We start from the raw sequence: 27609 nt of genomic DNA on the forward strand, positions 1-27609 counted from the left end.
TGTAGTCATTTTCAAGTAGAGCCTGATTTAGAGACAACAGAACTGAGTTTGAATCTTGATTCTGCCTCTAATTATGTGTGACAATTCAGTTCTATTATGTTTGTTTCATTATCTGCAAAAAGGAGGATATCCACTTCAGAGGACAGTTGTTAAATAGGTAAATATGTAGGGTGCCTTTGTTTTAGTGTTTAAGCTAGTGTTTACTGAACATTCAGTGTATCAGGCATTGTTGTGTTTGTGATTTGTAAGACTATTTTGTAATCCTCACAACACTAAGAAAATAGTCTCCATTTTATAGATCAGTGATAACAGTAAGGCTGGGCAACATAGCAAGAGCTTGTCACACACACACACACACACACACACACACACACACACAAAAAAGAACCTCAGACACTTTACCAACGAAGACATACAGATGGCAAACAAACATATAAACAGATGCTCTACACCATTTTGAAATGCAAGTTATAACAACAGTGAGTTACCACTATACACCTAATAGGATGGCCCAAATCCAGAACACTTGACAACAAGAAGTGCTGGTTAGGATGTGGATCAACAGGAACTTTCATTTATTGTTGACTGGAACACAAAATGATACAGCTGTTTTGGAAGATAGTTTGGTGGTTTCTTACAAAGTTAAATATATTCTTCTTCTTGTTTTTGGTTGTAGATGGACATAATGCTTTTATTTTATTCTTTTTTTTTTTTTGTATGTGGTGCTAAGGATTAAACCCAGTGCCTCACGTGTGCTACACAAGTGCTCTATTACTGAGCTATAACCCCATTCTTAACGTTCAGTCTAGCAGTCACTCTCCTTGGTATTAACATAAAGGAGTTGGGAATTATGGTCTCACAAAAACATGCACATGTATGCTTACAGTAATTGTCAAAATTGTGAAACAACCAAGATATCCTTCAGTAGGTGAATGGATAAATAAACTATGATACATCCAGATGATGGAAATGAGCTATCTAGACCTTAAAAGACATAGAGGAAATATATATATTGCTAGGTGACAGAAGCCAGTATTACAAATCTATATACTTTATAATTTCAATTATATGGCATTCTGGAAAAGCAAAACTATGGAGAGTAAAAAGATAAGTGCTTGCCAAGTGTATGATACTCTCAGATTGTATAGTTGTACAGAATGTATAGATTTAATTATATATTTGTCAGAATAGATGTAATTATATATATATGTCAGAAGCCAAGAGTGAAACGTGATGTACACTATGGACTTCAGATGTAGTGGTATGCCATTATAGGTTCCTCAGTTGTAATATGTACTACATTGGTGGGGAGTGTCTAATGGGAGAGGCTTTGCGTGTGTGGGGCAGGGGTTATACTGGATATCTCTGTACTTTAGACTCTTTTTGTGAACCTAGATCTCAAACAATAATGATATGATGAATAAGTATAGGGGAACGTGATTAACTAACAGCAGGAGAAACTGAGCAAGTAATAGTGTGTATGTATGCATGTGTGTTTGTCTTCTGATATTCTGAAGTTATTCAGTTTATATGTTTAGATTTATCAACCAACTGTTTAGAATATTTGCTTTGGCATATAATATTTTGATGGATGAACCCTTTAACTGTTTGTAGTGGTGGCCTGGCACTTACTGCTTCCTGAATGAATCATCAACAACAGCATGTTTTAGCAATTGATGTTACTGTATTTAATTTTGCTTGAGGATTTTGGTTTTAGTGTTTCTGGGTTTGTAGGAGGAAAAAAATTAAATGTTCTATGAAGGAAGTTGGTGTTTCGAGTCTGGTGCTAGCTCTCTGCTTTACCTGTGATAGAATATGCTAGCATTTATTTTTCTTCATTCTTCTTGATGTAGTCCTAGTATTATACAGAGCAGTATTATGGCCTTGCCTCAGAGCTCCTAGTTATTAGAAGCTACAAGTTTTGGGGATTGATGAGATGGGATTTGTACCTGTTTCCTGTACCCAATGTTATACCTGGAACATGTTAGACATTTAGTAAGTGTTGGTTGTGTGGTTGATTGATGACTAATTGATTGAATGAGAATGCATGAATCATGGGAAGAAAATGAGTCTCAAAGAGGTTAATAACACAGTCAAGGTTTTCCATCTAGTAGGTGGTAGACCTGTATCTTAAATTTAAATCTGACGTCAAAACATATTGTTTTCTAATTTATTGTTTTAGCACTTTCTGATCTTCTAAAAGAATACGAATTCATATAAGACAATGCATTCATTTTTAAAATGACAAATGAATACTGGTAACAGTGGTTTTGTGCTTTAAACCCCTGTGAATGTAATTAAACTAAACCAGTTACACACGATCTAGCTTCACTCTAGTCTCTTTGTATCAAACTTACTATCTATTGTTAAGGTTCAGCTAAGAATCTTAAAAAGTTGTCAGAGGAAAACAAGGACCCCTACAAAAGGAACAGATGACTGGTCAAAGGTAGGAGGAAAACCAGAAGGGAATAGTTCTCTGGAAGCTAAACAAAGAAACTCATTAAAAATATAGTCAAGTGTTTTGATTATATTGAGGATTTTAGCTAGGCGGAGGACTGAAAATGGGCTTTTGAATTGAACAATTAAAAGTTCATCATTCTTAGCAAGAGATGTTTGAGTAAAAGCCAGATGGTAATGGATTGGGGGAGGAAATGAGAATTGGAAGTATAGAGAATGAGATTGGATAGATACCTTTTTTTTCCCCTTTCAGGATGTTTGTCACCGAAAGAAGGGAGAGATAGAAATAGTTTAAAAAGCATGAGAAAAGTATTTTTAGCTAGGGGCAGGTTTTTTAAAAGTATGGTGCGAATAAAATATATGTGTGGGTAGAGAGAAGTAAGTCAGTGTTGAAAGGAGGAAGAGATATCCTTTAAAGAAAAATTCCTTTGATAAGCAGGATCTTCTCTGTATATTTGTCTGGCATTTGGGAGTGAAGAATATAAGTTAGGAGGGGTGCCATAAGGCTAAGTTTAGAGCTGTAGGAGAGAAGTTGAAGGAATTTTTGCTTGAAAGCATATTTTCGTCTCTAAAGTCAGAAGCAAAGATTTTGACTGCAGGTTCCATGATAGGAAATGGGTAAAGGAGAATGGTGGTGTTGAAATACTTCTGTTGGTGAGGGTTAATAGTGAGAACCCTGCTGGGCTTGGAAACTAAGTTCCTTGTGGCACCAAATCGTTTGTCTCATTTGTTTTTCACCCTCCACAGGCATGCTTATTCCAGATGATTGGGTCTTGGTGGGGTAACTGCAACTGAGGTACGAGGACTAGGGAATTGGTGGTACTGGTGAGTGTCATGTAAGTTTTTCATTTTATTATCCAGGTTACAACAGGATAGATGTTGTATTGGTCAGCTTTTCATTGCTGTGACCAAAATACCCAACAAGAACAACTTAGTGGAAGAAAATACTTTGTTTGGACCTTAGGTTTCATAGCTTTCAGTGCATAGTCATGAACTCCATGCTCTGGACCTGAGTTGAGGTAGAAAATCATGGGGAAGAGTATGGTGTAGGAAACCTCTCAGTTTTTGGTAGTCAGGGAACATAGAGAGGGGAAGGAGCCAGGGTGACAAAATATAATCCCCAGGGGCACACTTAGTGACCTGACTTACTGCAGCGGTACATCTGTCTATGGTTGTTACCAGTTGTCCATTCAAATTAGGATGGACTGATGAAGTTCCAGCTCTTATAATCTAATCATTTCACCTCCTATGTTAACACAGGAGCTTTGAGGGGACATCTCATATCCAAACTATAGCAGAAGGTAAAATCAGATGCTAGTGAATGAGGGTCACAAATAATAGACTTAGTAGGAGTGAGAAAACTAGATTTAAGGCTAGGAGATTGTGATCAGAAACTAAGATGTACCAATTTATTGTTTTGGAGAGGAAGCACTTCTGAATGATGACCAGGCCAGGGAATCTGCCAGGGGAGTAGAGAACTGAGGTCAACTCCAGATACCATTAATTCTTATTTTATAGGTGAAACATTAAGATGGTTTAGCTTTCTGTTACTAAAGTAGGATGTAAAGTCAAGGGAATCACATTGAAGTGGGAGCTGGCTTTAGGTCTTTTTTTCCTAAGGGTGATTTGGGCTGTTGTAAATATTACTTGTCAAGAACAGGGTGAAAAGGGTCTGGCAAACTGCATGGACACTGTGAACTTGAAGACAGGCTTTTGATCTATTATTGACAGTATCCAAGGAAAATTACTTGATTGTCTTGTTCCCATGTAAGGGGAGGTGTGGGTATGGGAAGATTCACATTCCTATTTATAAGGGCTTCCAGGGATGTAGAACTATCTAGGGAATGTTGGATTTCTATTAAATGTGGAGAGATTATTTTATGAAGTGACTGAGTGTGTAGAGGAGTTAATGATCATATAGGGTTTCTAGAGACATTGGAAATTGGTAGGGCCTCAGTTGTACAGTTTTAACTTACTGTATTTGTTTTCATGCAGCATTAAATTTTTTTTTTATCATTTAGGAAAACTTTATTTAAAAATAATTTTAGAAATAAAAAAATGAGTGGTAAAAACACTTGAGTTGCTGTGTACCATTCACCCAGTTTCCCCAAGTGATAGCATTTTACTATATTTGCTTTTTGATATTCTTTTTATTTATATGTGTATACACATATTTTTCCCTGAAATACTTGAAAATAAATGGTAGACATTAGGTCTCTTTGCATTTAAAAATTTCTTTATACATTTTCTAAAACAAAACATTCTTTTATGTAGTAGTATAGTGTAATTTTTAAAAGGTTTAACGTTAACACAGTAATCTATAAAATATAGTAAAAAAATAGTAAAAAAAAGTAAAAAAAAAAAAAAAAACTTGCCAGCAACCATGTTACATATTTTCTCTATGAACAGTCATTTTGAAACTGTTAACATTTTTTCTTATTTAAAATTGGAATAGTGTATGGTTCATACCCCTCAAAACTTTTTAACTTCCTTTACATCATATCATGAGCATTTCCTTATGTTGTTAAGTATTCTTTAAAAGCAGTATTTTAAATGCTGTATATATTCCATTATATTAGCAGTGTTTATTTTGAATGAATAGGTTTTTTTCTAGTTATCTATTATAACATTATGATGAACAGCTTTATAAAGAAATCTTGTTTTAAATTTCTGATTAGTTTCATAGGTTTGGTGTTACAATTGGAATTATTAGGCTGAAGTGTGTGAATGTTTTAATAATAACCTTTTTATTTTTATAGATGTGATATATTATTTAGTTTTTAAAATGTTGGCAGTGTAAGTACAGAGAGCAGTCTAGGCACCTAAATCTTATTAACCAGAAATAATGTATGCTAACATCTGACGAACAGCATTTCATTCACGCTTATGTATAAGTAGAAATAATTTTATAAGAATGAGATAATGTTATTTATGCTGTTTTTAAAAATAAGAAGTATGATTTTGTTTGAATTTACTACCAAAGCCAGAAACCTTAAAGAACTCCTGAACTCTAGGAAAAGTTTTTTTTTTTTAACCACTGAGCTCGTACATGATGTAAAATTTCACTAAAGTTAAGACATGAGTATAAAAATCAGCAAGAAATTGGAATTTTAAAAACCTGCATGTTTAAATTTTATATATTAGAGGTCAAATATCTGCCATGAAACATGAAGCGTTACTAATTATTTTCTCTCATTTCTTCTTTCCTCAGTTATAATTTTTATACTATTGATATTTTTATCTTTCAAGGTACATAATATTTACTTTCTTTACCAGAAGTTAGTCTTTAGCTCTATATTTAGCTTTGGTTCTGTATTTAAATGGATTTAGTGCTTACCACCATATCTTTACTCCTGGCTTTTCTGTTCTGTGCTTTTAATTTTGATTGATTTTTTTTTTTTTTTTTTTGATTGCTTGGGTTTTGTTGTCCTGGAGTAGTTTTATTTCAAGAAAACAATGTGGTGGTATATGTTCCCTGACTTCTTTAATGGTTTAATTTTTTTTTTTTTGTACCCAGTCCTAGAGTAGTTTTATTTCAAGAAAACAATGGGTGGTATGTGTTCCCTGACTTCTTTAATGGTTTAATTTTTTTTTTTTTTTTGTACCTGGGATTGAACCCAGGGGCACTCAACCACTGAGCCACATTCCCATTCCTATTTTGCATTTTTTAAATTTAGAGACAGGGTCTCATTGAGTTGCTTAGTGCCTCGCCATGGTCAGGCTGGCTTTGGACTCCTGCTTCAGCCTCCCGAGCCACTGGGGAGTGTTACAGGTGTTTGCCACTGCGTATGGGTCATGTTTGAAAATCTCTCTTTTGACTAGTCATGGAAGAAAACTTGGCTCTTTTTTTTTAAATTTAAACACAACTCTGAAACATTTCAAAATAAAGTATGGAAAATAATATAAAACTTAGTTCTATATTCACCATGGAGATAATAGATTTTATCTTTTTGCTATGTTTGCTTTAGATCTTGAACTTTCCTCAGAGTCTTCCTTTCCATGTTTTCTCGTCTTCTCATTAACATGCTGAAGTTGATATTTATCCTTGTGAATGTTTTTCTGCTTTATTTTTACTGATTATATTTGTATTTCTATGCAATCTATACTTTAGTTTTAGATTTTTATAACAATGTATTTGTTACATGTATTACAATGTATTTTGCTATTTTTTAATTTTTGAATTGGCTTTATTCACTTAGCATGTTGTTAAGATTTGATGATTAATACAGATAAAAGTCAACAGTTTCAATTGTTGAATTGTTATATAAGTTATAGAGTAAAATTTTTCATTACCTTGAGCATTCTTTATGTCGTATGTGAGAGTTTTCTAATGCCAACATCTAGAAGTAGAATTATTTGGTCTGCATTACCTGAAGTTGCCAAATTGCTCTTCAAGGAGATTGAATTAGTTTATTATATTCTTACTAACAATAGATCAAGTCCATCCTTTCCAGCATGTGTTTTACTTCTTTAATTACTAGGAACATTTTTAGTAACACTTCATCTTTCATGGCAGATATTTGATCTCTAAAATTTAAAATTTAAACATGCAGTTTTTAAAAAAATTCCAGGTTTGCTGATTTTCATATCCATGTCTTATTAAGTTTAGTAAAATTTTACATCATGTAAGAGCTCAGTGGTAAAAACAAAAAAACAACAACAAAAAACCCCCCATACTTGCATGATGTTATTGCATGTGTTTTTCCAATGAAATTAGTTTTTCTAGACTTATTTTTACTAATTTGCACTAAAAAATTGCCCCTTCTGTGACCTATTTCAAGCTCTTGCCCTTATATATTTTTTTTACTATTGTGCTTTTTTTTTTCTTGTATGAATAAAAAGTCCTACGTGTGAACATTTATAATTTTATTGTACCATATAAGTCACTGATGCTTCCATCAGTGTGTGAAGAGTTGTCAGGCAGCTTAGTTTATCTCTAATTCAGGGACCTTAACCTACTTTTTTTTTGTGATGAGAGAGTGTGAGCATCTTGTAATCTTTTTTTTGGACTGTTTACTGTTGACTGTCTTTTCTATTTGTGGAAGCATGGTCATCTCTAGTTATTCTAAAGACTTGGATGATGGTGTTGGAGTTTATATTTGTTTTGTGGGATACTTATTCAGTGATCTATGGTTTTTGGAAAACAGTTTTAATTTAGTAAATTTGGGATACTCAATTATTAAATTGTAGTGACTGCCTTACAGCAATAAAATGATTAAATATTTCAAGTTTCTACTATATGTAAGTACTATGGAATCATATGTATGAGGCATGATACTTGATCTTGATATGTTCAGTGCACATGGTGTTTGTTACTTGAGTCATCTCTCCTTTGGTAAGAGAAAAACTCCAATAAGCTTAGAAAGCTGTGCATTTAATGAGAAACCATGCCTTAAGCTCTACACCCTATTTTAGGAGTTACCAAAATGAACAAAACATACTTCCTAAGTTTTCAAAAGCTAATAATCTGATTGGAAAGACAGAAATATCCTCAACCAGGGTCCTTCAGCCCCCAGGGCTTCATAAAGTAGCACATACTTTCAACAGGGTGTTTCCTGAAAGAAAATGATTACAAAACTTCCTAGCTCTTGTTTTTTGTTGTTTTGTTCCTAGATAGTTTTGCTTTTCTTTCTTTCTTTCTTTTTTTTAAATTGTTGAAGATTCAGATTCTGATTGCTGAAAGGGTGCTTATTTTAAATTCATGGATAGCTATTTTAATATTTTTTACTATGCTTTAATGTTAGAGATCCCAGTCCTTATTATGATGCATACTCTTCAGGGCATTTTAGTTTTTTTTTTTTTTTCTTTTTAAATTTATTTTTTAGTTGTAGGTGGACACCATACCTTTATTTTATTTTTATGTGGTGCTGAGGATGGAACCCAGTGCCCCATGCATGCTAGGCGAGTGCTCCACCTCTGAGCCACAACTCCAGCCCCAGGCCATTTTAGTTTTTAAACTTTACCATCTACCACATTTGCCAATGTATTTTTGATTCGTGCAAATCAGAAACCCCTGGAAAATCTGTCAAAATGTTCTTATTTAATTTGATTAAGGGAAGAGGAAAGGATAAGACTTTATTATAAATTGCAGTTATCATTATGTTATTAATCTCTGTATTAACAGAATACCAGTATGTTGACTTGTAAAAATCAGCATTGGAATATTTTAAAAACTCAGGATTTAAGATTCAAACATGATCATTTAAAATTTCTTCTGCAGTTTCTCCTTCCGAACCAAAATTTTGTCCTCAAGCCACTTAAGGAAGGATATATTAAACATAAGAATTACCTATGTCATTTCTAATTAAACATAATTCAGTGAAAGGCAAGCTTGATTTGGAAGTTAGTTCTTTTAATTTACAGAAAATACTGAAAAGTGCCTTGGTATTCCCTTGGCTGTATTGAGGAAGGGAGGTACCTCATCACTTTTCCAGTTTTATTACTTATCCTGTTAACACAGTTTTGGGTATACTCTAATTGCATCATCCTAAAAGCCTGTCTTTGACCTATGTTCCCTTCCCGGTTGAAGGCCCATGCTGGTAGGTGGGAGTTAGTTGGTGTGAAGTAATACCCTCATTGATGTAAATAGTAAGGTCCTGGAGTGGGGTCTCATCCAAGTTTCCAGGAATTTTAGATTGTCTTAGGGCACTGCTCCCTGTTGGCCCCCTCCACATATTTCCTCAAAGTCTAGTAATCCAACAATCTACCTCACACCAATTTAGCATGGAAAGACCACAATTCATGGCATAAATATATATTTCATCATGGGAAGATGTGCAGCCACATTTTTTTTTAATTTTATGCCAACATATGTTTAAATATAAGATATTTAAAGTTTATTTTAAAGGATGGCTTTTTTCAAAATGTGTTTTGGGTTTGTCTCTCTTCACACTACAGTATTCTGTTTCATCAATGCAAACAGCTTTTTGAGAAATACTTAATTAGGTTGCAGTGTTAAGCAATTAGGGTAGATATGTGATTATATCCCTGAAATCCCTCTTTCATTTAAATTCTTGGAAGAGTGTTGACAATTGCAATTTGTAATAAAAATTCTTATTCCTTTCCTCTCTTCTTAATCAAATTAAATAAGAACATTTTGACAGATTCTCCAGGGGTTTCTGATTTGCGTGCACCAAAAATAAGGCAGCAAATGTGGTAGATGGTGAGAAAGATGAAAGAAAGGAAATGATGGGGAGGGGGCGGGGAGAGGGAGGAGGTGTTGGGAGGAAGAGGGAGAGAGAAGAGGGGAAGGGAGGAAAACAGGGGTCCCAGTTAATGCAGAAATGTTCTGAAGTGAAATGATTGGGTTGTGAGGGGTGTAACCTAATTAGTCCATCCTAGTTTGAATGGGCTAACTGGGGGTAATTACAGGCAGGCAGGGTGTATCTGAAGGAGATGGGTCATTGGGAGTGTGCCTTTCCCCCTCATTTCCTTTCTTTCCCCATTCTTTAAAGAGTAGGAGATTAGCAAGCTGTAATCTGTGTTAAGATCATATTCAGATTTGTAAATACATTTTTTCTTCGATAAGATCTTAGTAAGCTAAATAGAGTTTTGTAGTTTGTTGATATTTTGTAACATATTAAGAAGTATATGTCATTTAACTAAAGGATTGAACACAGCTAATGAGTATACCATGTAGAGCACATTATGTTCAAGAAGGGAATCTTGGGATCTTTGATAGTTAGGTTTCAGTTTTAGCGTATGAAAAGGAATTTAACCAGAGGTGCAATTCTTTTGAAAGCAGAAATTTATATAAAGTTTACCCCACCTGTTGGTTTCTTTGTTCCTTGGAGGTCTTTGAGATGTAAGTATTTTTCAGCCCCTTCCCTTTTTACTTACCTAGGAAAGTAATAATTAGCTGTGAGAATTGTCAAATGATTTGAATTAGAATGTTTATTTTCGCTCATGGCTTTCCATTTTATGATTGTTTGTGACAGGTAACCTATGTTGCATTTTCTTTTAATTTTAACCAAGGCTGAATCGGAGTATTTTTGGAGGGCTTACTTTTATTTTTAGTGTTTAACAACACAGATATAACGTCTACTTTTGTAGAGCTATTACTTTAACTGGGAAAACAATGTAAATGATTGATTACATAAATAAAATGCTATTGTGTTAAGTGCTCCAAAGAATAGAATTAAGGTTATAACTATATCAAAAGAATCCTGTTCATAAAAGTTTTCATGACAATTTGATTATAAGATGAGATCTATACAATATGTAGAATTAACTAGGCACCGAGAGAAGTAACAGAATTGAACAAAAATCCAGAGCCCTTTTTTGATATTTTTGTGAAAAATACATTAATGTATACACATCTGGAGCTCAGAAAAAGAGCTAATCTCGCAGCATAATTTTGATTTTCTACTCATTAATCAACTTAATCACTCCCATCAATATAATAATCCCATCTATTTTCTTAAGACAAATACTCTTGATTTTATTTCAATGTACTTTGTGGGGTTTTGTTTTGGTTTTTTAAATGTGGTGATGGGGATTGAATCCAGGGCCTTGTGCATGCTATGCAAATGTTTTGTCACTGAGCTACATCCTCGGGTCAAGAAGATAGCATTTCTAATTTACATGTAGATATATGTTTTGTTTGGTTATAATTCCAGACTGTATCATTTTCAACCAAAAAAAGCCTGCATAAATATAAATCTAAGGGAGCTGTTGTAAGGATACTAATGTCATATTTTATGTTGGAGAATGCACATAGTATATATCTTTCCATTTTTTTTCTGAGACATGCCAAGCCAGAAAATAGAGGTCTCATTTTATTGCATTTTGCTTTTGTTAAAAAATTAAAAGTTTCTGTTAATTTACATTTGGGACGAAAGATCTCACCACCTGTAGCTATTTTTTGTGTATCCTAGAAATTTTGATTGCTCATATATATTATATAAAATCTTTGCTTTTTAATGCAGTTTCACTGTATATTCCCTTCTACAGCTTTTTTTTAATTTGACATAACATGAACAACAGACAGCAGTTTTAAGATGAAACCAAAACCTCTATTTTTTTAAAGACAACTTAGTTGTGTCTTGCTAAAAATGACCGTTGGTTTTAATCAGACTTGTTCAAATGATGAAGCAAGCATCTGGAACTCATAGTCCTCTTTTGTAGAGCACCATGAAATACTAACATGTTTTGTTATACCAACAAGAAATGTTTTTGCTAGCAGAAAATTTCCCTATATTATGAAATATAAAATAACACAATTCTTGAGTGCATATTCAAACAAAAAGTTGAGAATTAGGCATTATTTATTAACTTGCAGTTTTTCATTGATATTCATTGGCTGTCTATACATTTGTTTACTAATTGTTCATATTTTTGTTTTGTCAAATGCTTGCTCCCACCATCTCTAAAAGAGTCTAGAGGTATTAAAGGTTTAGTGGAAAAAATATTCGGAAAACTAAATTTGAGAAAATTCTGCTTATGTGCTTAATGCTGTGTGTGTATGAGAAAAACTGCTATAATTCAGTTTTATTGGTGGAAAATCTAACTCCATTTGCTGAGCAACATGGGTATGTAGGAATCTTTCTTGTGAGCTGTTGGTTCAGAACAGCTGGGCTGTCTGTAGAGACTGCCTAGCACCTGTGCTATCTAATGCCTAGCAGCACAGATAGGTAGTTCACTGTCTCCTCAGTTAACTTAGATGAGAAACTTGACTTGAAACTACCACTGAGCCATTTGATTTTAGTTATAACTCCAGTCTTTCTTGTTTAAATAAGATGTTAAATAAGGAAATTTAGAATGATAGAAATTACTATAAGTTTTTATTAGTGACAGTATTACTAAGAGTTTGGAGGAACCTTTGGCATCTACTCTGTAATATCTTATTAAAGACTGGAATTTTATTATATGTATTGACTATCAAATTTAAACATTTTTGAGAATGAAAGTGGTGGGTAAATTGGGTGGGTCTCTGGAACAAGAGATATAAAGTGAAAGTGTCCTGGGAAAAATAGGTTACCCTAGTTATACCACAGCCTCATCTTGAAAAGATTTGATGTCTTACAAAAAGACCAGTGCTATGGGTATCTCTAATAATAAAATGTTGTTTTTTTTTTAAATTTTTTTAGATGTTGCTGGACCTTTCTTTTATTCATTTATATATATGGTATTGAGAATCGAACCCAGTGCCTCACACGTGCTAGGCAAGCACTCTACCACTGAGCCACAACCCCAGCCCTAAAAATGATTTTTAATCGAGCCAAAATTTATCTCATTGCAACTGCTAACCTTTTATGGGGGTGGTACCAGGGATTGAACTCAGGGGCACTCAACCACTGAGCCACATCCCCAGCCCTATTTTGTATTTTATTTAGAGTCAGGGTCTCAACTGAGTTACTTAGTGCCTCACTTTTGCTGACGCTGTTTTTGACCTTGTGATCCTCCTGCCTCAGCCTCCCAAGCTGCTGGGATTACAGGGATGCACGACTGCACCCAGCTGAAACTACTAACTCTTATTTTCAGTTCTGCCCTCTGATAATAAGTGTAGTCATAATATTGTAGTATACAAAATATATCAGGTATTTAGGTACCTTTTTTCAATAGTTTTTTTTGCTTTAACAGAATCCTCATTTAGTAATGGGAAGAATGTTTTCTTCCTATAGTAATGAACTGTGCTCAAATTAAAACGAAAGAAAAGAAACGAGAAGGGGTAGGGGGAGCTGTACGATGCTGGCGATCTTATGGCTATGATGCAGGGCACTCCTCATCTGGCAGCACTTCATACACATCTACACATTCTCATTTTGGTTCTTTCAGAAAACATTCAGTGAGGTCTTTTACTTCACAAAGGCAAAGCTTCCAGTTACTGTATTAGTGTTTTTTACCTTAAGATAGAATGAAAAGCTATGCTGTAGGAAACATATCAATTAGAAGAAGCAATAGTTTAAACACTGAAGGCTGACTTTCCCATTAGAGTTCATCATAATGCTTACAGTTTTCTTGACATTAAAAACCACTATTTTAGTCTCTGTAGAGACTAACTACAGTAATTTTAAGCCAGCCTTGTCATTTCTTTCCTTCAGACAAAAATCAAACCAAACCAAACCATGGTTCATTCAATATGAAACTTTTCACCACCCTAGTCACTATATTAAAAGGCAAATTTTAGTTTTCGTGTGCTACACTGTTTTGCCCATATCTTTTTCAGGAGGTCTGTAGTAGAAAGAGATGGAATGATAGCTGGTTTATGTTGGTCCTCTCCTTCTCCCTATCCCTGTTTTGTTGTTTAGGTAATTGTTAAAGAATGTAAAAATAGCATCACTGGACAGAACAATTAAGGGAAATTATTCCCAAATGGCATTGTCTAATTTGGTAGACATGTAATTTGATTGGAACACTCATGGATTTATTTAAAATGTCTCCATAGTAGATTAATTTATAGAAGCAATTTTATTACTTGCAAAGATGTCAAAGTTACAATACTGCATTTAAAGTAAATTGAAAGTAATATGCTATAGTGGGTAGAGCTTGTTGACTAAGTCATTGATTTTACTCTTGATGCACAGTAAATGTTTACTGCATATCATAATCTTATAAAATAAAACAGTTGGTGTTAGGTAGGCTATTTTAAATAAATTAGGATAGGTTTTACAGGTTCTAAAACTTTATTTCAGAGGTTATATGTAGAGGAACCTCTAATTACTCTTAAGCAGATTTTAAAATGAATTGGTCATTGTGGGGAGCACATTTACGTACTATATTTGATGTGATAAGAAGTATATCTTGTGTGGAATCCTCAGAGGAGAGCTGTTTTGTGGTAGAAGGTTTTTTTTCTTTTAGTCAAGCTCATTGTATTTCATTTGCAGTTTTAATGGCAGTGTGGAAAGTGGTTTTCTCTTTTTGACGTGACTGTACTTAGTTGTTTAATTGATACTGCCAAGTAAATATCTTTACATTTATTTGTTTTGTCTTGCTCAACTGACATATTTGCTCTTAGAAGGATAATCAGTTAAAGATGACTAGCTGAAGAGTTCTGGATAGTATGCAATGGGAAGGCACACTGCCCTCAGCCTAGAAGGTAGTCATTTTGTTTTGTAATTCACTGAGAAAGTGCTATGAGCAAATGTAAAACTCATAAAAATTCACATTATGATTATTTGGACCAATAATTCAGTTTCTGAGAATTAATTAATTTTAAATATCTTTTTTTAGTTATAGGTGGACACAACACCTTTATTTTATTTATTTTTATGTGGCGTTGAGGATCGAACCCAGTGCCTCACACATGCTAGGCAAGTGCTCTACTACTAAGAGAATTGATTTATTATCCAAACCTTGGTGCTATGTTGTTTGTGGAAGAGTTATCTTGGTTAATTTAAGAAGTTTTAGGTGTATTTATGATAGTTCCATTGAAAGTTGTATTTATTAATTTGTAAAAATGGTTTTCTAGTGTGATCCTTACTAAGACAAATGAAAGAAGCATTTTAGTAAATTGACCTTCGTGTGTGTGTGTGTGTGTGTGTGTGTGTGTGTGTGTGTGTAACTTTTTAGGCAAGTTAGTTACTACTTATTGGACTGATAGTGAAGCACCTCACAATTTCTGTTTTGTGGTATACTAAGGTATACTAAGTAAAAGGGAAGAAGGAAGAGACTAGTACATTTAATGTCTTCCCTTATTATGCCAGATGCTTTCTAAATATTATTTTATATCCCTATGAGGATTTGGCTGTATTCAGAATTTATAGTTGAATGTTGAGGTACACAGAAGACAAGTTTACCAAAGATACTGAAAGGTAGATCAAGAATTTGCTTGATGTTCTATCTAAAACCCCAAATCTATGTTTTACTACATCACAACGTTTAAATTTGTTATGTGTACTAGCTCTATGTCAAATTTCTTTGGAGCATTGTTTTTAACATTAAATTTCTTAAGTTTTAACAAATTAAGATATGGAAATTAAATAATAATGAAGACCTGTGGTTTATTTTCAAACTGAGGTTCTAGTTTAAAAGTATCTTAGTCTTGGGTTGGGGTTGTGGCTCAGTGGTAGACTGCTTGCCTTAGCACACGTGAGGTACTGTGTTCGATCCCTAGCACCACATATAAAAACTAAATAAACAAAATAAAGGTATTATGTAAAAAAGTACTTTAGTCTATTTTAATAAGGCTTCTTTTCTAGACTTATTTAAGGATCAATTATAGTTCCTCCCTAATGAATTACCTTTTATGGTATTGAAGCCTTTGCTCACATTGTATTAGTTTACCTGTATTAGGTATTATTAACTACTAAAGAATGATCTTTTCAGAGGTAATGTAAATGAAATAAAAGGTCTGTAGCCACATGCTTGGTTTTGATTTCTGACAGTGTGTTGTTTGGCAAGTTACTTTAAGTTTCTGTACTTCCAGGTTTTTGTTTCAATTGGGAATAGTAATAGTATCTAAACATGCACGTATTCAAACATACACATGTGTATAATAGATTTGTTGTGAAGAGTAAATGAGTTAAATGATTAAACATCTCTAGATTGGTTGTGAAGAGTAAATGAGTTAAATGATTAAACATGTTATTCTTACAGAGTTTTCAATTGTGATGAAAACCAGTTTTTAGAATTCTGTACTCACTGACTCATTTTGCTTTATGGTAATTTTTTTCTATTTTTAGGAAAACCAGTTTTTAATATTTCACATTTTAGAATATTTATACATCATTAATTTGTTTTATAATTCAGTTTCCATTTCCAGTTATTCTAGATTAAGTATAGTAGAGATGGTATTGTGACTACACTACTAGGATTTTTTGTTTCCTTTTCAATACATATATTGTGATTGATACATGGAAGACAATATCTACTATAGGGTTACATGAATTTAAATTTATCTTGAATCCTAAAACTTTTCTTTGTGAACTCATAACAATTTTGTGTCTCATTTTTATTGTAAAGAAACTATGAAAATTCTGAATTTCTTAAGAAGTGAGTGATTAGGTGACTGATTAGATCTTTAAATTTTTCATCTTTTAAAATGCTAAAAGGTGATCATTTGCCATAAATTATCTTTAAAAATTAAATTTAAGAAAAATAATAAACATCATTAATTTGGTTTGATTTCCCTTTTCTCTTGTTCTTTTAGCTTCATAATGAAGAGGATAATTCAGAATCATCTGCTGTAGAGCAGCCATCCACTTCAAACCCAACACCACAGACTGTGCAGACTGCTCCTCCAGCACCAGCACTTGAAACTGACTCTTCTCCTCCCCCTTATAGTAGTATAACTGTGGAAGTACCTACAACTTCAGGTATGAAACAGCTAGTAATGTTTTCACTAATTTTTTTTTTTTTAACCTCCTTATACTAGGAACTGAACCTAGGGACTCTTTACCACTGAGCTATATCTCTAGCCTGTTTACTTTTTAATTTTGAGACAATGTCTTAGTAAGTTGCTTAGGCAGGCATTGAACTTGTGGTCCTCATGTTTCAGCCACCTGAGTAGCTGGGATTATAGTTCTTTTTTTTAGTGTGGTTTTGTGTAATTAAGTGGACTTTTAAATAGGCACATATTCAAACATACACATGTGTATATGAATATACAAACGTAAACACACATGTATACACACACGTCATATACACATGCATATATAAATATGCACATGTATAGACACATGTATGTACATGCATATATAATCATAAAACAAAAGTTTTAGTGATGATAGAAGCGGGTAGGAATGTGGTGTATCTGATCAGAGGTAAAAGGTATACATAGTGTTAATTCCATATGTACGGTAATAATTCTTAAATACAAGACAGTGATTCCTGCTTACTGTTTATCTTTTCTGTTCAGGACATTCTAGAGAACAAATCAGTTAATTCTCTGGCCATAATTTACATATTTTCAGCAGTGTTAAACTAATCATTATGATGATTTGTATACTATTATGATTTTGTGTACTGATTTTATGATTGTATGATTTTTGTATACTATTGTAACTTCTGTAAATAGTCTGATAATATCTAAATAAAATCTAAATTATTGCTCTTAATACTTTATATATTCATTATGAAACATGTATTTTAAAAATCAGTTACTGGAAAATATTTTATAGATAACACCCTTCACTGGAACGTTTCATCTTTCTTATTCCATAATGCCATTTACTTTTCTTGAAGTCATGCCAACTTTCTCTGGGTACCATTTTTTCATTTGCAGTGTATAGAAAGACCCAATACTTTCTCCCCTTTTTTTAGGACCCAGTATTTCTTCCATCAAATTCATTTACTTTTTTTTTTATTTGGTTACTGAAAATAATCTTGTCCATGAAGGTGTTCTTACTAATTAAATTAGTAAATGCATATTCCTTTTATTTGTATATAATGTTTTGATCAGTATTTCCATTTCATATCCTTTATTTATTTATTTTTTTGGTGATGCTGGGGCCTTGTGCTTGTGAGGCAAGCACTCTACCACTGAGCTGTACTACCAGCTTCTTATGCATAGTTTTCATATTGATTTCCACCAACTTTATTTTTCTTTGGAATTAGCAACTGGTTTGTTACTTATTAAAATTTATGTGCTAAATTTTCTTTAATATTTTCAAAGAAATCTGCTGTACTTGATTAAATTAAAATAATATCGACAAGAATGAAAACTCAGTTTGGGGCTAGGGATATATAGCACCTTGTGAATTCCTGGGTTTGATTCCCAGCATCACAAAAATAAAATAAAAATCACTTTGATGATAATCTTGAAGAAAGAAAATTGGTTGTTTTCTTTATGATGTCCATGTCTGAATAATGGAAGATACTAATTTTAAGAACGAAATCTTGAGCCCTTTGTTGTGACTATCATTACTACACTGCTGTGTAACAAATGACACCCAACTTTATGGAATAAAATACCAATCATTCATTACTAATTTTCATGGTTCTGGAGATGTCCTGGGATCAACTATGTTATTCTTTCCCATGAGCTCATGTGATTTTCATCTAATGGTAACAGGGATTGAAGTCATCTCAAAAGCTTCCTTTTTCATGTGTGATGGCTTTAGTTAAGACCTCAGCTGAGGCTGTTGGCCAGAACATCCATATTTAGCCTCCTGTTGCATAGACTTTCTCACTGAATAATGGCTGGATTCTAAGAACAAGTGTTCTGAGAGAAAACTAGGTAGAAACGCTGTCTCCTGTTACGATATTGTCTTAAATGTTAGTATCACTTCTGCCATATTTGGTTTGTTAGAAGTGAGTCCTTGAGTTTAGTCTTTCTTCAAGGTAGAGAAATTAGTCTCTATTTCTTGATGAGAACCATTTAAAACTAGCATGGCTACACACTTCCTCTTACTTCTTTTACCAAACCTTTTCTTTTTGCAGTCTTTTTCCCTTGTAATAAATGGCTTCAGTAGGCCAGATACCCCTTAAAGCAATTTTTGAAAAATCTGATCATAAAATGATGTGGTTTTTCTTCTTTAATTTTGGTTATAATGAAATATGTTATTAGTAGATTTTTAAAAAACTAATTCATTCCTGTGTTCTTAGAATAACCTTTCATGTCATGAACTGATCCCTTCTAGATTTAGATTTGTTAGTATTTCACTTATAGTTTTTACAGTTTTATTAGTGGGATCTGTAACTTTGTAATTTTTAAGTAGCATAAAATGAATGGAGAAGCTTCCCATCTTTTTATGACTTGGAGTAGTATTAATAATACGGCATATCACTTTTAAAGGTTACATTTCAACTGTAAAAACCAGTTGAGCCTGGTGTCTAGATGTTCAGTTATTCTTTTTTTTTAAATATTTATTTTTTAGTTGTAGTTGGACATAATCCCTTTATTTATTTATTTATTTATATGTGGTGCTGAGGATCAAACCCAGGGCCTCACATGTGGTAGGCGAACACTCTACCGCTGAGCCACAACCCCAGCCCCTGTTCAGTTATTCTTACAGTGTCCTTTGTGGAGACTGGTCTTCTTCATTTTTTACAACTCTTACTAAAAAGTCACTCATGACTTTAATCCAGCATAAGAACTATGAGTAAATCTAGAATTTTGGGTTTCTTCAGTAAAAGCTGTTGCTATTTTTCTTCAACTTCTTATAATTATTATATGTTAAGCCTAGGGTGTGCTAGTTTTCTTTGGAGATTGAGGTTGTTTTATGACTTATTTTTTATAGATCTGACATCACTAATAATATGTGACATTTTTATAATGTTTCATAATATATTCCTCTTGAATACTCTTCTGTTTCCCCCATAATAGTAGTAATAGTCTTCCTGGGTTAGTTTTATGGGTGAGAAAGCAGAGCTTCAGAGTGCTTAAATGATTTGCTTGAGATGACTCACCTTCTAAGGAGAGAACTTAGAGCTGGTGCTCTCTTGATTTTAATTCTCTGAGAACCACTGCCTTTCAGGGTAGAAGAAAAATGATTAAAATTAAAAAGTGAACATTAATGCTATAGTAATTTAGTGCTCCTCAATTTCCATCTATTAGTTGTGGGGATTTTTTTCTATCTTTTTAAAAAATTATTATTTTTATTTGTTTTACTTGTCATGTTGTACATGTCGGCAGAATGCATTTCAATTTATCATACACAAATAGAGTGCAACATTTCAGTTCTCTGCACCATTTGTCAAGTCTCACATGTACCTTGGGTAACTATGTCAATCTCATCCCACCATCTTTCCTACCTCCATAACCTCTCCCCACCTTCTCCTTTGCCCAATCCAAGTTCCTCAGTTCTTCCCATCCCCCCCTCCATAGATAAGCATCCACTAATCAAGAGAAAACATTTGGCCTTTAGTTTTTTGGGATTGGCTTTCGATTAGCATGATATTCTCCAACTCCATCCATTTACCTGCAAATGCCATAATTATATTCTCTTTTAATGCTGAGTAATATTCTATTGTGTGTATATAACATAGTTTCTTTATCCATTCATCTGTTAATGGGCTTCTAGGTTGGTTTCACAGTTTAGCTATTGTGAATGTGCTGCTATAAACATTGGTGTGGCTATGTCAATATTGTATGCTGATTTTAAGTTCTTTGGGTATAGATTGGGAGTGGGTTAGCTGTTCAAATGGTGGTTTCATTCCAAGTTTTCTGAGGAATCTCCACACTGGTTTCCAAAGTGGGCCACCAATTTGCAGTCCCATTAGCAATGTATGAGCGTACCTTTTTCCCCACATTCTCTCCAATACTTATTATTGCTTGTATTCTTGATAACTGTCATTCTGACTGGGGTGAGATGAAATCTTAAGAGTAGTTTTGAGTTTTTCTATCTTGAGTGTTAAAGAATTTCAAAAATTTACATACTTCTTGATATAAAAGACTGTATCATCTTGAATAATATGTCATTGTTCTAGTTTTTAAAATTTATAGCTTTAATAATTATTGTGTTAAAATTCATAACTATTGTTTTCACTTAGATTTGCTTCAGTTAAGTCTTAGCACTGAAAGAAATCTGTTTACTTGATTGTATATGGTGTTTTTACATTATGATGACTAGTATTTTCTAAGAATTTATGCCTCTTGTGTCTTCTGGTGGATAACATTGAGTATTATACTGCTGTTAGCACTTTCTGTTGGTAGATTAAAAATTAATCAACTCTAGATTCTTAGCTCTTATTGATAGCATTAAGCATTGTTTTAAAACCTATAGACATGAAAATCTAAGAGGAAAAGTATTGCTAACTAAAATTTTGTTTTCATGTTGTAAATGGAAGGAAGTCTGATAGAGAACATTCTAAACTCATGTAGAAAATATAGAAATAGTGTAGTTATAATTGAGGAAATCATAAAACGGTTGTCAAACTTCGTGGAATATGAACTCTACCTTTTTTTCCCATATCAATGATTCTACCATAAGTCTCATAGAGTTCACTGACTTGTATAATTTGACTTATCCTACTTACATTAGAAATAAGTGATGCAATTTTATTTTTATTCTATTCTATCCTATTCTATTCTATTCTATTTAGTTTCATTTCATTTTAGTATTAGGGAGTGAACCCAAGGGCTCTTTACCATTGAGCTACATCTCTAGCTCTTTTTATTTTTATTTTTTAATTTTGGGACTTAATTGCCCAGAGTAGCCTCAAACTTGTAATCAATCTTCCTGCCTCAGCCTTCCAAGTCCCTGGGATTAGAGTCATGTGCCACCACATCCAGCAGTTTTATTTTTAAAATAAGTAGTCTGTACTTGCTACATACATACACATACCCTACCCCCCCGTCACACACACATACACACACTATACACACACACACACACACACTCTCTCTCTCTCTCTCTCTCTCTCTCTCTCTCTCTCTATATATATATATATATATATATATATATATATATACACTCTTTCTCTGTCTCTCTCCATATATATATATATATATATACACACACACCCACATCCACACCCCAATATGTATACTATTATGTATGCATATATATGACATATATGTATATCTGTTTCTGGAGCTCATTTCCAAAACAGCTTAAATATTGGGGAGGGAGAAATACTTAATAAAAAAAAATCTAAAGAACAGGTGAATATGGTAAAAATGGGTAGAAAAATGGATAAGAGTGAAAAAGAGCAAGATTTCATCAATCTTTTAGCAAAGAGAAATATTGTTTGCTGAAGAGATTCGGGTGGTTGCTGAAATAAACATATGTAAAAAATTTACTCCTTATATGTTATGAGAGCAAAGTATTTGAAGTCAGGAACTCCCTGGGTTCTCCCATTTACTGGGTGTTTAGTACTACATAAGTCACTTAAGTTTTTCTGAATCTCAGGGTAGCTAAGATTAATGTATTTAGAAGTGGTTATGAAATACTTAGTATTATGTAAACGTTTGTTATTTTATTATTTCTGATTTATAAAAACTTTTTTGGCTGTAAGATAATGAGCAAGTAATTTCTTTGTGCATACCAATAAGCACATAGAGGATGTCATATATTCTGAGTCTTAACCTTCCTTGTCTGAAACTCCTTTTCAAAATCTCATTCTTAAGGGGCTTTATTAATGTAACAACCTTTAGATTATATTTATCAGTTCTTTCTCTTTATAATAAATGACTAAAATAAGATATGATTATAATAGTTGTTGATGTGCTATATGTGGAACTACAGTAGCAGTCTCTCGTGTCCTTTTGTAAGTTATTGTGGTCATGGCTATACGATTATATTAAATAGTTTGTTAATGATTTTTCTTTTTAAATTCTTTTTCTTCAGATGTGGAAGTTTACAGTGAGTTTTATCCTGTGCCACCACCCTACAGTGTTGCTACCTCACTGCCCACATATGATGAGGCTGAGAAGGCTAAAGCTGCTGCAATGGCAGCTGCAGCGGCAGAAACATCTCAAAGAGTAAGAAAATTTATCATTTCTTTTGATAATATTTTTGTTAATTTATTTTATATGCATTTAATAATATCAGTAGTTCCTTAAGACAGTGTGTCATTTCCTGTATTTTCCCTACTACTACTTATTTGCATCATTTATGGTGAAATTGACATTTTCCAAGTTAAATTCACCTTCTCTATTTCTTGACCTCATTTCTGTTGATATTCCCCTGCCTCCTCAGCTTGTGGTCATTTTAGAACATGTCTTTACCAATACATTTATCACTTCATAAAATTTTGGTTTTAGGCATCTCAGGAGCTAACTTTTCACCCTTTTAACTCACTTGCTCTGTGTACCACCATCCTAACAGTTCTTCTCTTTCACCTAGACCTCAAGTTTACTGACCTCTTCATTGTCTATGTACTTATTTTTCTCCTTACATAAGTTTAGATTCCATATTCTGTCACTTTAGTCACGATTCATCCTAGCATAGCTAGGCTAATGACTTCATGAAAGAACTCAAGATAGGCTATATAATAGCATAGAGAGAGATAAGGCCTTTAAATACTTTTCTTTTCAGCTAAATTTTATTTTTCCTTTTAACATATTCTAGAATTTTGGAGTGATGGTGAAAGATTCCTCTTCCTTTTTTCCTTCGTATATGCCTTAGTAATGGTGTCAGTAAGATACATGTTATTTGTTCTGGTAAAAGAAGTAGCTGTCTCACTAATGGAACGACAATGAGATGCATGTATGCTATTCAACCAGTCAGGTAAAAGGTGGAAATTATTTATATTTTAGTGTTTGCTGCAAGCAGGGCTTTTTTTTTTTTTTTTTTTTTTGCCTTTTTTTCTTGCTTTGGAAGTGTCATTTCAGATTCTTAGATTCATCCCATTTTGTTCAGGAAAATGACAAAAACAAAACAAAACAAAACCTCATCCAGGAAAGGTACAATTAGGTGAGGAGTCAAGACAGAAAGAAGCCTTTCCTGTACTTGAGGCCAGAGCCCAGCAGTTAGATGGTTTGATAGATGAGCATCTTTCCAGGATGAGCTTTTTCCATCAACAATAGCTCTTCCCATCCCTGCCTCCACTCCCATCTTCTATCACACATAAATGTCATATAGCTAACAGTTACGAAGTTAGGTAAAGATAATAAACCCCTAATTAATTTTTTATAACTTACCTCTCTCAGAGAGGAAAGTTAAGTCCCTTAAGACAGTAGCATAAATACACCTTATTGACTGATGACCCTGTCAAGAAGGATTTTTAATATTTTGAGGGAGAATTATAGAGAAGGAAGGGATCTATAAAGTAGGGAGTTTCTGTCAAAGTGAACTCTAGCTTGCTTAGAACATGGAAGTTTATAAGTGCTCATGAATGACTCTCAGAGTAAATTAAACTGTATTTTAGGAGATGTTGCCTTAGTTATTAGCAGAGCCAAAGATCCTTAAATTGTATTATGGGCATTGGATACTTTACTACCCTAACTTCCTGCTTTTAAAGTAGGAAGCATTATTTGGACTTTGAGAAAAGCATAAAGGTGATTTTACCCCCTTTGGAGAGAAAACTCTGAAGTGTTACTATTCCATTCTGTCATCATTTCAAGTGCCTTGTTTTAGAAAGAAACTGTGATTCCCAACCTGAATTGGAACATGTCCACAAAGAAAAGTTCTGTTTTTACTTTCTTCTGATGCAATTGCTACATTAGCCTATGGGTCTTATAGAGAATTCCACAGAAAGCAAAGTATGGTTGTACAAAAGACATTAACTTGGATTCCTCATAAAATATCTCTTAAATATCAGGGCGTCCTAATCCAGTGCTCCAGCACCCACTTTTGGCAGAGTTTGAATGTATGATTGTTTATATGTATCTCCACACACAAATTTTAAAATGTCCATACCTTAAAATCACTCAAGAATGTAGATCTTGTGTTTTCACCACCAAAAATGATATACAAGGAAAAGCATGTCAGTTAGCTCAATTTAGCCATTCCACAATGGATTCACATCTCAAAACATAAATTGCATAAATATATATATATATATATATGTTTAAATATTATGTAGATGTAATTTTTTCTTATTTTTTTTTAAATTATAAAACAAACCTGGTCTCATTAGCATTTGAGCACATTTAGTTGTAAATGAGTCTCAGAGGATGAGCTCTGAATTTATTTCTTAAATTAACTCTCATTGGGACTATATAGGTAGATAGTCAAGAGACTTTGTAACATAATCTTTGTTTTCTGCTTTTTAAATTTTTTCCCCCTACTCTTTTCTATTTCTGATGTATGTAGCTGCATGCATATTATATACTGATTAAATGGGTTTATGTCAGTTCTACTCATTTTTAATATTTCTGAGGAAAGTAATTGAATTTCAAATCATTTTATAAACCTTTTGTAATAGGGCTTGTTCATCAGGTAGGCTCATCTAAAACCTTATAGTGGTTAACATCTTTTTTTTTTTTTTTGGTAACTTATTTGAAATGGTTTCATTAGTTTACCTTTTAATGTAAGAACTAGCTAGCACTTGATAAATTGTGAGCAACTCCAGGACAGGTAGAATTATATATATCATATTCCTAGTACCTAATTTGTTAGTAGCATATATTCGGTGTTTAATAAAATATAATTGGTTAAGTTTATGAATGCCTTCTTTGTATTAGCCACTGTAGGAAATTAGGAAGATAAAAATGCCATAACCATTCTGTTACAGGTCTTATTTTAAAAATATTTTCGTGTCTTTTACAAATTTTTGGATTTATTTATTTATTTATTTATTTTTTAATTTACAAAGCATTTTCTCTTTTATTTTATTTATTTTTATTTTTTTAAATTTTTATTGTTGGTTGTTCAAAACATTACATAGTTCTTGATATATCATATTTCACACTTTGATTCAAGTGGGTTATGAACTCCCATTTTTACCCCGTATACAGATTGCAGAATCACATCAGTTACACATCCATTGATTTACATATTGCCATACTAGTGTCTGTTGTATTAATAAATTTTAATGTAGCTGAAATTATTTCACAAATGCTGTCCTTTCTGTTTTAGAAATGTTTGTAAATATTTTCCTGTTATTTAATGGTTGAATGTCCCATGGAGTCAATATAGTAGTGTAATTAGTGCCCATTTAGTGCCCATTTTTCTCCAGTGAACAATTATATCCTTTTTATATGTTTGTGTGTGGGTTCCCTCCACCAATGTCAATATTATAAAAGATATCTTTGTATGCCTTCTATCTTTTTAAAAATGACATCCTTTGATAAGTTTCTGGATTAATGTTTTAAAATAATATCAAACATTTTTGTCATCATTGATAGTGTGTTTTTTTCTTTTGGGGGGGTTCATATTGTATTTTCATGTTATTTTTTGAATTAATTTGAAAGTTACAAAATTTTAATATGCATTTAATCATTGCCAGTCTTTAAATTTACCATATAAAGTTTGCCAGGATATATCATCACAGATTTTAAGGAATCTTTGGGTTCAAATAATAAACAATATAACATGGCTTCGAAAGTTGTTTTTTTTTTTTTTTTTTAAGAAGTATATACATAAAACTACCAAGACTGGGTGGAAAGAACATCAGTAGCCTGGATTCAAGTTCTACCTTGACGTTTCTAATTATAGGCTCTTAGGCAGGGCACTACCTTCTCTGACTGAACCTGAAAAGTTAGTACTGAACTCAGATTGTATATAAATAGCCTGAGATATTACATATTTAAATCACGTAACATTCATTTGATCAAAATTGAGTAAGACTTCTTCCTCAGTAATATCCAAGATCCTTCAGTGGACTTTCTGTACCTTTTTGACATGTTTTCTTCCTATTTTCTCTTGTGTTTACTCTAGTCCAGCCATGGAAAACTCTCTGCTTTTATTCTAACGTGTCATGTGTGATTTTATTTTAGGACCTTAGTTCTGGCTTATTATTCTGCCTAGAACTCTTTCTATGAGGTACCTGCATAGTTTACCCTCTTACCACCCCTTTAAGTTTTTTCTTAAGTCTTACTTCAGTGAGGCCTACCTGACCACCATATTTAAAATTATAGACTTTTAACTCCATAACATCCCCAAATTTCCTTAGACCCCTCGCTCTTTCCCCTTTCATTTTTCTTCTCTTCTGACATAGCATTTGCGTTTTTAAATAATTATATACATAACTTACTACTATGTTTTGTTTATTGTCTGACTCCCTTGTCTGCAATATAGACTCCAGGTCATACATATTTGTTTTGTATATATTGATATATCACAAGGACCAGGAAGCAAAGTCTTATATAGTAATTGCTGGGTCTTCCAGTAATATTTGTTGTATATTGGAAGCAATCAGTGCTTTCAGAGAAGTTCTTTGCATTTATAAGAAAATATATTCATACCTTAGTATATTAGTTTTGTATACAAATGGTATTATACAAATTATCTTCATATAATATGTTTTGGAGATTGCATTAGAATATAAGACTTGAAGACATTTTTTGTTCTTTTTTATTTATTTATTGCTTTAAAATTTTCACATTTTTTTGTTTCATTGGATAGATATAAAATAATTTATTTCCTCAATCTATCGAGTGTTGAGTTTTTACCCAACTTGCAAGCAATCTGATTGGTCTGTCGGTATCCTGGAAGCAGGTAGAAGACATAGGACTGCTTAGGACTTTATTATTCACAGTAATAGCAGTACAGAGTATTAGTATTTATTTCTGTCACTTCCATGAGCCCTGGTTCTCACAGGACAGTACAAGGAGGACTACTTCCCAACTTAATGTGGTGGAGTGTATTAATAGGAGAAGGAACCCTGAGTTTAAGGATCTCATCTTTACTAACAGTTGATAAGAATGTCCATATGTTTGCTATG

General features: G+C 33.0%; 1 protein-coding gene across 1 annotated transcript in view; it reads left to right on the plus strand.

Moving 5' to 3' along the window:
* Ndfip2 (Nedd4 family interacting protein 2) overlaps positions 1-27609 on the plus strand; it is a 60253-nt gene that overhangs the window by 15815 nt on the left and 16829 nt on the right. The window contains exons 2-3 of the mRNA XM_046447319.1: positions 16547-16712; positions 22629-22762. Coding sequence (XP_046303275.1) covers positions 16547-16712; positions 22629-22762 — 300 coding nt within the window. The remainder of the gene's footprint in view (positions 1-16546; positions 16713-22628; positions 22763-27609) is intronic.

This window comes from Marmota monax, unplaced genomic scaffold (assembly GCF_021218885.2).
Source record: "Marmota monax isolate L192 unplaced genomic scaffold, Marmota_monax_Labrador192_F-V1.1 WCK01_AAM20220418_F8-fsc00043, whole genome shotgun sequence".
Lineage (NCBI taxonomy): Eukaryota > Metazoa > Chordata > Mammalia > Rodentia > Sciuridae > Marmota > Marmota monax.